Genomic DNA, 9,141 nt, shown 5'->3' on the forward strand with positions numbered 1-9,141 from the left:
TAAAAATTGTTATTATTTATTATTAATGGTGGTGATGGTATTGCTGTTTTTGCTGACTGCTTGTAGGATGCAGCCTGGTAGCTTTCTTTCTCTTTTCAGGTGTGGCCATCTGGATGGTGACCCCAAAGAAGTATCCCCTGTTTTCACTCAGTTCATTGAATGTGTCTGGCAACTCATGCAACAGTTTCCCTGTGCATTTGAATTTAATGAGCGTTTCCTTCTTGAAATCCACGACCACGTCTACTCCTGCCAGTTTGGCAACTTTCTTGGGACCTGTCATAAGGAGCGTGAGGATCTGAAGTGAGTTAGCAGTTTATGGAGCAACGGTCTGTAGGCCTCTTCATGCTGTCTTAAAACTGAATTGGAAAGATAACTACAGGTTGAGGGAAGCATTCTCTTTATCTCATGTATTTTGCACTGTAAAAAAAGATGTACATGCATGCACAAGAAAACAAGGAAATATTCTCAAACGTAGGAGGAAAGTGTCTCCGAAATTCTCATGTTTTAAAAGAGCATCTGTTTAGGATTTGAAGTTGTCAGTTTTAGATTTTACTTTTTCTAAATTATAGACTCCCTGGGGACTGGAGTATTATTTGTTTGTAAAGTTAATGAAAGGAACTTTGGAAATAGATAGCTCTCTTACCCAGTCCTAAGAGACTCTTGCATAGGGTAATTTAGAATTATGCTGCTACACTATTTAACTTTTTAAGTGATTTTTCTAATTGACAGAATCTTTGAGAAGACCCATTCTCTGTGGCCATACCTCTTACAGAAGAAGCAAGAGTTCAGAAATCCTCTCTATAAGGGATTTACAGTTTACAAAGAGCTTCAGCCAAATACGCTACCCTTCAGTTTCCAGTAAGTAACTGGAGGAGGGAAGAATCAGGGACCATTCTTGTATGGGTGTGGAAATGGGCATCTCCCTCATATGCCCTTTATCCTGTTTGAGATGCTTTTTACCAATAAGTACCTCATGCCTCAACTGTTACGTGAAGCTAAGGATTGATGGATGGATATGAAATCAGTACAAGCATTGTTTTAAAACTATTTGTTCGCAATCAAGCTTCTTAGTGTTATTGAAAAATGGGAATTAAAATATGCAAATTGCCTCCCCCAAATTCCTTGTCACGCCAAGTTTGACAATAATACTAGAGAGAGAAGTAATTGTTAAATATAATGCTCCCTCCTCCCTCTCCCCCACCCTTTTAAATTGGGGGTATGCATATCTGAAGCTAGACTAATGTGTGCATTTATGAGTGGCATTGATGCTTATGAGCATGCAGTGGTAGCAGTTAGAGTTGAAATAATTGTTGCATCTAGTGGACTTACCCTTATATTGTTTTGTATTTGCTTTCTTAGGGTGCTTCAGTTGGACTAGTCTATTTCATTTTAGGTTTATCAGTCACAAGTGCTTAATAGTGTTTGAGATCTATGGATGAAAAATGTGTTTTTAAGCGTTACACAGAGGGTACAGGCAGGAAAATATAAGGCTTGCAGATTAAGTGAAATTGCAAGAGCTCACAGTAAAAATCAGCTGAAGAACAAATGTTACTGGTTTCATCTGGGCCATATTTGGCACAGGGCAGGAATATTTAAATCCTTGATTTTTCACCAAATTCTTAAATTTAATGGAAACCTGTCTGTTACTAAAACATTTTATAAAACCTCAGTTGTGGACTTCTTCAATCTGGAGCTTTAACTAGTTGAAAATCTTTTCGTTTGAAGAATATATTGAATCTTGTTTGTTTGTTTTTATCCTGTCCAGCAGGTCTTCTAATTTTCTTTCTCTTGTTCTTGAGGTTCTGGTGTGGCATGTATAACCGCTTTGACAAAGGGATGCATCCAAAGCAATCTGTGTTAGACCACCTCCTCAGTTGCATGAGCCAGAAGATGAAACTGGAAGACAATGCAACAGAGCTGGAAAATGTAAGTTCTGCATGTGATAACAAAAAAGAAAAGAAAAAAGCCATGATGTCTCAGTAAATGTTCCTAAGATAGAAAGGAGAATCTTGAGAAGAGGAGTTGCTTCAGGAAGAAAACTGAATTCTCCCTCTCCCTATTATGAGATTGACCCAAAATATTTACATTTTTCTCACATAAACACTGTGCCAAAGAACAGTTATTCACACAGCTCTAATATTTGCGTAATTAGTTTACTTTGGCATATATTTGGTTCCCTGAGAGCTGTTAGAAAGACTACGTCTTAGTGCAGGGGCAAAAGAGTACATGAGTATTACAGACTGGGTTGGGGTGAGCCTATGTTGTCCAGAGGCTCCTGTTTAACAACAGAGTTGATGTAGGTTGGTGAGACTATATGGGGGAAGCCCGAATTGTTAATACTCATGCTTTAAATGAGTACATAGTATTTGCAACTCAAGGGTAGCTAATTGATCTCTTCCAAACAGTAGTGCTGAAAAGAAAATTTTCAGTGTAAAATGTTTGTAATTTAATCAACTTCCCCAGAGTTGGGGAGAACCTATAGCACAACTTAAAGGGTAGAGCTGTTGTTTGGCTTTTAAGAATTGTAGTTTCTCCTTTTCTCTCCCATCTCTCAAAAAGAGCAGTTGTGGATTTTCATTGCAATTGGACAAGTTTCTAGTTATGATTTATTTTCGTATAACTACAGCTGGGCATCTAAAAATAGACTGGTGAAAAGGACTATTAAGTCTTTTGCTAGTGTGGCCTGAACTCTGGAAATTGGAGCTTTGTTTCTCTAAACACATTTTTAAGAGGAAAAGTTACTGATATTTGTTTATAAATGTTGGGTGCAGATTATGCAGTGCTGTGCTCAAGATACTAGAGTACAGTATGGCCACAGAGGCATTGACCAAGAAGATGTAGTGCTTGAAAAGTGGTTGAGATGGATAATGAGCACCAGGGCATTTATACCAGGACCTTATCATTAGGGGGCCTTATCTTTTTGTTCATCATCTTCTCTGATTCCTTTCTCTTGCTACAGAAGCTGCCATTCTTAGATGGTCCCTTGCCAAATGAAGCGTGCTCCTTATCTAAAATTGTGAATGTTACAGTTGAATCTTCAAAAACACCAATGCTCAATACTCCCCAGGATTATGAAGGTGAACCACCAGCTCTATTGACCAATGGTACCACAGTTGGGGAACTCGATGTCACGTCCCAGGTGGACCAAAAGAACAAAGAGAATCTTGCTCATCACCAGGACCTTTCTGGCCTCAGTAACACTGCTGGCATTATAGATTTGGAAACTGAAGAGAACCTGCAGCCCCAGTGATCAGCTCTAGTAGCATGAACCATGGGAGTAAAGCCTGCAAGATCTGTGCCCTACTGGGAATTTAGCCTTCTCAGCCATTTACAGTTAAATGTGAATGTGTATGTTTGGAGGGGCTGTTTGTGAGTTGTGTGAGTGGCCTAGAAAAGAGATTTTGCCTTCAGCTTGGCTGCATTAGCACAGGTTAGTCTATAAATGTGCATGCCGAGCTGCCCCAAAGGCAAGAAAGCTATCTCAATTTACATGGTGAACCTCATTTTTCAGTGGAAATATGGCCCCCTCTCCCACTCTTAGACATGACCTTCCATTGCTCCTATTTCAGAGTTTAAAAGACGCTTTTGGTCATTTTGATATGGAGAGTTAAAAACCAAACTGTAACTAGAGCTGGAGAGACAAAATCTGTTGTTAAATGGAAGTGAAAGGCTGTAAATGCCATTTTGGTTCATCCTCAAACCTGAGTAAGCTCTTAGCTCTTCAAAGATGCTCTGCATGGAATCCCACCCTGCTGCAGAGGCTGGTTATTTTTTGTTCCCTATGCACATTTGTAAGGAGCTGTGCCTTTTATGTGGAGACCATCTTAATGTCCAACTGTGGCAATGTCATAATGTTTTATTCCTGCAATGTGTATCAGTAGTATTTGGTGTCCTCTGTAGTTTTAAAAATACTGACTGGCTTTTGTATCTCTCTTTGCTGTCCACTTGCCCAAGAACTCAAATGGTTGTGTGAGGTGTCAGTCTTATGGCTGAAACCTTCCAAGACTACTTATTTCTCTATTCTCTAGCTAGTGTTTTTGAGTGATCAGATGGTGGTAAGTCCCAAGGAGTCTATAGAACATGCATTTAATATACTTTTTCCTACTCAAATCATAGGAGTAAGAAACCAAAAAGAAAGGAAATAATTTAAATTTATACAGGAGCTTCCTCTTCAGTTTTTATTTTGCCTAGAAAGGTTAATGGAGAAAGAGGTTGACTTAGCCGCATTTAATTTTAAGATTTAAAGACATTCTCAAACCATAAGTGAAACGATGATAGTAAATGCAATATATTTTGCTTAAAATTGAAAGCTAAAATGATTGCTTCACATCACATCTTGAGTGACAGTAGAGAATGTTTTATGTCTGTTGCCCTGAATCTTAAAACATTCCTGCAGATCCATTTGACACTGGCTTTTCTTTCAGGTCATGACAGGCAAACTCATTTTTCCCTCCTTTCAAAAACGTTCTGTTAGTTTCAGTAAGAGAAGTAGGTGCTCAGCCTGAAATTGTATGCTCTTTCAGGATCATGCTCTTACTACACAAATATGTATGTGACAGTTTCTGATCTGACGAAGCCAGAGTTAAGACGTTTGTGCTAGTTCTTAATGGCTCATTTTAGTGCATTGTGTTCAAGCTGACAGAATTTTAAGGAGCTTTTTGCCTTGGGTCATTGAAAATTGCACGGAAATGAACAACAGATCTCTAGCATTGGGCTTCTAGGTTGAGATATGGACTCACTGTGCTGTTTGCCGCATTACTTGTGTTCCTTGAATCTCACTTGAATTTTGAAAAAAAATGGGAAAAAGAAAGGGCTTGAAATAAGTAGATTTTTTTGGAAGAGAACTTTCTGCTTGGCTCCTCAGAGGAAAAAGCCTGGAGCAGCTATTTCTCAGGTGGGATATTCTGCGAGATTTCCCTATATAGACATGCTTACCCTGTACTAAGAATGCCTTGTCCACTTTTCTGCTTTCACTGGTTCAAATGTTTGGGTTTCTATTAGATAGTGTCCTCTGATCTTAAAACCCGGTTTTTTTTAGAATTTTACAAAATCTAATAAAAACAGATAGAAATGGTTTCAGGTTTTCTTTAAAAAAGAGTTCCACCGCAGTATTGTAAAACAGAATGAACAGTCCTCGTTCTTTTGCGCATAAGCTTGACTAAGATGGTTTCAGTGTTCAAGCTGAGCACTGAAGGGAGGGCAGAGGGAAGGAAAGGGGACTAGTTAAACAACAAAAATATTGAGAAGTTGCCTCACTCTGGTTTTATGCTGATAATGCTCTTTTTGAGTATCTGACTTCCACTTAAGGTAGAAAAATATTCTCTCATTAAAGGGATTGAAGCATCTGAGCTACAAAGATGGATGTTGGAGAAGGGATAATATAGTTGGCTTTCTAGCAATCAGAAGACAAGCCTGTCTTTATGTTAGTGGATTTTTAAACTTTTTAAGCAAACGGGGTTTTTGCTGGGATTTTTTATTTTTTAATGTAGACTTTTAAACATAAATTTATTTCTGTTCAGGATATAAGAGGGAGATAACTGCTTAGTATCTGAATAATATCTAAATATGTTTAATACGTGCATCAAATACAGCTACTAATAGTGAAAGGATCTGTTATGGAGAGAAAGTAGTGTTGTTACTTAAGTTGTGGTACACCAAAAAATTCTGTGTCGTTCAAATGATTGTGTATTTAATGTTACAGTTTTAGGTTAATGGCTCTGTATAATGTATACATCTAAATTCATTACAGTTATAGAAAGGGATCCTGGATCTCAAGAGTTGCAAATCCATTCTTAACTCCATCTGTCATTAAAGAGAAAAGAAAGAGCTCTGTCAAACTCCTAAAATAACTAAATTTGTCTACAAGCCTTTTCTTCCTCATTCTGGCCACATCGTCATAAATTACCAGACATACAAGGGACCACACCTTCAATTATAATTCATTGGTCTGAGTTCATATAAGGCTTGAATATATCTTTAGATTTCCCTGGAAAAGTGTGGTGTGGGGAGAAATTCTTTCCCTGCTCTTGCTGCACCCAGAAGTTTCACACACGCACTTTTTGCTATTTGAGGAGCAAGTAAACCCCAGTGTTACTTTGTGTACTAGACTCTGTGCAGGTCATTTTGACATCAAGAACTTTTACATTGAAAAGGAGGCCAGTTAAGGCACTTTTCAGGACCAGTCATTTTGAACTTTCTCGTTCTCGTTCTTGTATGTGATCTTTAAGGAGAACTACGTACAGTCTTTAATTTTCACTCACTACTGATGGATTTAGACTTGCTGTTAATATTTATATAAGAATAGTTTGCAAAATGTTTATACCAATAATGTTACCTTGTCTTTGAAAATGTTACCTTGTCTTTGAAATCACCAGTAGATTTGTTTTAAAATATATATGATAACTTTCCTGTTCATAGACTGATACAACACTCGGACATCTCCGCAAATCCATTGTATTCTTGAATCTTTCCTGGCATGCAGGCCTGGAAGGATTACTCTGAGTGCTGACAGTTGTGCTGGACATTCAGTAATCTTGTTGCTTTTGACTTCAGTAATAAAACCATGCATGGCTGTAAACACTGAAATATAAAAGCTAGGGAAAAAAGGGTCCAAGACAACAGCTAAAGCTGCCACTTTAAATCCTTTAGGTTGTGTAAGTGTGCACAGCTGCAGTATGTTTCAGACCTCATTTTGTGTTGGTCTGTTAAATAAGCAGGCCTGAGAAGGAGTCCAAAAACTTCTAAGGGAACTCTACAGTTTTTGCTATCAAAAGACCAACTCATTAGATGCTGCTCATTTTTGAGGAGGAGAGGATTTTCTGTGTTTCAAGACCAAAAACAAAAAGCAGATCAAAGCAGTGAGGCATGTCATCCAGATTCTGATCAACTAGGATTGGCTTCCTGCTGTGTTTTTCTGCCAGACTGTACAAATATATGTTCAGTTTATAGTATAATGTCCTGCCTGCTGATAGTGGTGAACAATTTGAGCATTCAGCCAGTAATAACGGAAGGAAATCTAAAAACTGTTACTGAGCAATTGTCTTATACCACCATCTTCTAGGAGAAGATTTGCTTTAACTTTCAGTTTCCCCTAGTCAGTGACCTGAATGTTGTTAAGTCAGGAGTACAGTCTATGTGACAGGTTACTTTCCATTTTGATTTTCGTAACTAGGTGGAAATGACATGTTAATGTAGACAAATTTTTTATTTGTACAAACATCTGCCTCTTTTCTCTTCTGAAATTTTTTTTGTCTTCAATTAGCAGTGCTAATGGCTGCAAATATAATCTGTTTTCCCCATCCTACAAAACTGGTATAATGTTACAATGCTTGTGCAAAGCTGTGTAAAATGTATTTTATTTCATAAGGAAACTACTGTGTTAGAAGTTGGAGTGGAAGAGATGTTTATATGGCTTTATTTTTTTTCATTTTTTAATATCAGCTTCCTAATGCCGGAATTTTTAAATTATGCTTCACTTTGCAATTATTTTCCACAGTGAAAGTAGAGTCAGTGGTATCTTTTTTATTGTTTGAGAGGGTTAAGGGGAATGTTTAACTTGCTTATAGCTGCTGTAGTTTTCCACTGGCCCTTTTTTAGGGTAAGGAAACACTGTTTATTAAAAACCTTTTATATGTGTGTTTTGTAGCCATGTGGCATTTCTGCTCTTAAGAAAACCCATCCATTTAAAGTGCTGAAATGAAGCATCTTCCTAGGAGGAAGATGGTGGTTAGGATACTTTCTGGTTTCACTGTTAGGCCACCCTCAATGAGGTAGGAAAAAAGATGGCTAGTAACTTCATAGAAATTTGGGGGGGTGGGGAGGGGTTGAGGTCTAACTTGAGAATGTGCAGAGTGCATGGTTTCCTCCATGTCTAATGGCTTTCCACTGGGAACACACTGCAAGACTAGAATCTGTTTAATTAAGACACCTTCTTGCATTTGAACTGACATTAGGCCACAGAGACAGATACACTCCCCTCTGAGGTGTCTAGCATCTCCAATTTTGCTTGAAGCGGAGGTCGTTAGGTACTGACCATGTCTGATGAGACACTGCACCTTGCAAGAAGCAATTCTTAAGGAACATGGTAGTTCATATGATGATCAGAGTAACTATTGTAGTTTACATTCAGACACTGAACAAAACTTCCACTGAAGTGTTAGTACCTGTTGATTAGGCCCCTCCCCCCCAGCCTAATTGTTTGACACTAACTGTATAATACTGTTATTTTCATACAGAAATCATACAAACTGTGTGCTATATAATGCCTTTTCTCCACCCCAACCTTGCATTGCATTGGGGAATTATCTTTGCGTGGAAGTGACAAATGCAAATATGAATCTGGAAGCGGATCCGTGTTTACATTCTGCGCCGTTAACACGCAGCACATGCTGTGTTTGGGTTCCTATGGGAAACGTCCATTCTGAATGAATTAGCCTTTAATTAAAACAAGCTCTTATACATCATTTGATTAACATAAGCAGATTCTCACAACAGGCTATGTTAAAATCCTTGGTTTTCTGTATATCTTTAGCACTAATGGTATCCAGCTTACTGCCAGTTGCACTCAGTAAATTATGTTTAAGCATCCTGCTGTCTTCAGACTGTAAAAGCAATGCAGAAAGAGAACTGGCTGAAATGTTTTGACCCTTGTCTCTTTGTGTAACATTGATTCCTGTGTGTTTATGTATGTATATGTGTCCCTTCAGTGTCCTATTTGTATTATTTGTAGCACTGGATTACACCCTCTCAAGTGAGCACAGAAAAGTTTCTTAAACTATCCATGAGTCGGTCTTTGTAGGAATGTCTTTGAAATTGTGTAGTGTTCAGCTTAAAATTTTAAATGTTTTCTGCTATCTTTGGAGGTCACTTGCCATTTTTGTTGTTGCTGTACCTTGTTGATGGATAGTTGTTTGAAAATGAGTGATTAAATCCCCTGTTCTGATGTTTTCAAATTTGCTGCCAGGACTGTGTACATGTAAAACAATTGAGCTAATGCACTGCTGAAAGCGTTATTTTTTACCATGTGTATAGGAGCACTGTGCCATTTTCTGTAAATGCGTTTGTCTCATGACATTTCATTTGTACGTATTAAATTTTATTTTTATTTCCTACAGAAAATAAAATACTTTGCATTTCTAAGGA

The 9,141-nt window shown here is 37.9% G+C and overlaps 1 protein-coding gene across 1 annotated transcript in view; it reads left to right on the plus strand.

Moving 5' to 3' along the window:
* MTMR8 (myotubularin related protein 8) overlaps nt 1-9,141 on the plus strand; it is a 33,949-nt gene extending 24,808 nt beyond the window's left edge. Inside the window, exons 11-14 of the mRNA XM_019540346.1 lie at nt 100-300; nt 730-858; nt 1,800-1,926; nt 2,960-9,141. Coding sequence (XP_019395891.1) covers nt 100-300; nt 730-858; nt 1,800-1,926; nt 2,960-3,250 — 748 coding nt within the window. The 3' untranslated portion in view covers nt 3,251-9,141. The remainder of the gene's footprint in view (nt 1-99; nt 301-729; nt 859-1,799; nt 1,927-2,959) is intronic.

The sequence above is a fragment of the Crocodylus porosus genome, unplaced genomic scaffold, assembly GCF_001723895.1.
Source record: "Crocodylus porosus isolate Cpor-Errol unplaced genomic scaffold, CroPor_comp1, whole genome shotgun sequence".
In the NCBI taxonomy this organism is placed as follows: Eukaryota; Metazoa; Chordata; order Crocodylia; family Crocodylidae; genus Crocodylus; species Crocodylus porosus.